Genomic DNA, 598 nt, shown 5'->3' on the forward strand with positions numbered 1-598 from the left:
TCGGACCTCACCTTGATTTACCGACACCACTCTCACCGATAATTAAAATCTTCAAAGTCGTTAACACGTCGTCGTCCATGTTCTGGCTGTTTACACTAAAGCTGGTTAAACTCGGCGTTCACAGCTGCTGCGCTGGAACTTCCGACTGGAGCGTGACGTCACGAGTATCATTGTTGCGTAAGAAATCCAAGCCATACTGTTGAAAGACATTTTGACTGAGGACACTGGGGCTACTTTTAAAGATTTCATAAATGGTGTTCATAAGAAGATAAGAAGTGGAATAACTATTCATGATGAGGAATTGACTGACAAAATAATAAAGCTCTCATATCTCAACAACATATTGTCAGTCAACATTTGATCACACTGACTATACATGCTTGATACCATGAAAGTATTGCGTAACCCACAAGGTGAGATAAATGTCCATTAAAATAGCTCGTGGTGTGCCCTGTTGGAACGTTTGGTTGCACTTTATTTCCATAGTCCACTTTAGACATTCTACTAACTAGTAACTTGGCAAAAGGTACATACACAGATAGACCTCAAGTGGTGCTCAAGCACCTGCCTGTTTGGCCTCTGACTAGATAAGTGTCCT

The 598-nt window shown here is 41.3% G+C and overlaps 1 protein-coding gene across 1 annotated transcript in view; it reads right to left on the reverse strand.

Moving 5' to 3' along the window:
* Positions 1 to 182, reverse strand: part of rab18b (RAB18B, member RAS oncogene family) — a 6,304-nt gene extending 6,122 nt beyond the window's left edge. The window contains exon 1 of the mRNA XM_016478143.1: positions 12 to 182. Within this exon, the coding sequence (XP_016333629.1) occupies positions 12 to 79 (68 nt within the window). The 5' untranslated portion in view covers positions 80 to 182. The remainder of the gene's footprint in view (positions 1 to 11) is intronic.
* Between the last annotated feature and the right edge of the window lie 416 nt (positions 183 to 598).

The sequence above is a fragment of the Sinocyclocheilus anshuiensis genome, unplaced genomic scaffold, assembly GCF_001515605.1.
Source record: "Sinocyclocheilus anshuiensis isolate Anshui unplaced genomic scaffold, SAMN03320099.WGS_v1.1 scaffold436, whole genome shotgun sequence".
NCBI classification, from domain to species: Eukaryota; Metazoa; Chordata; class Actinopteri; order Cypriniformes; family Cyprinidae; genus Sinocyclocheilus; species Sinocyclocheilus anshuiensis.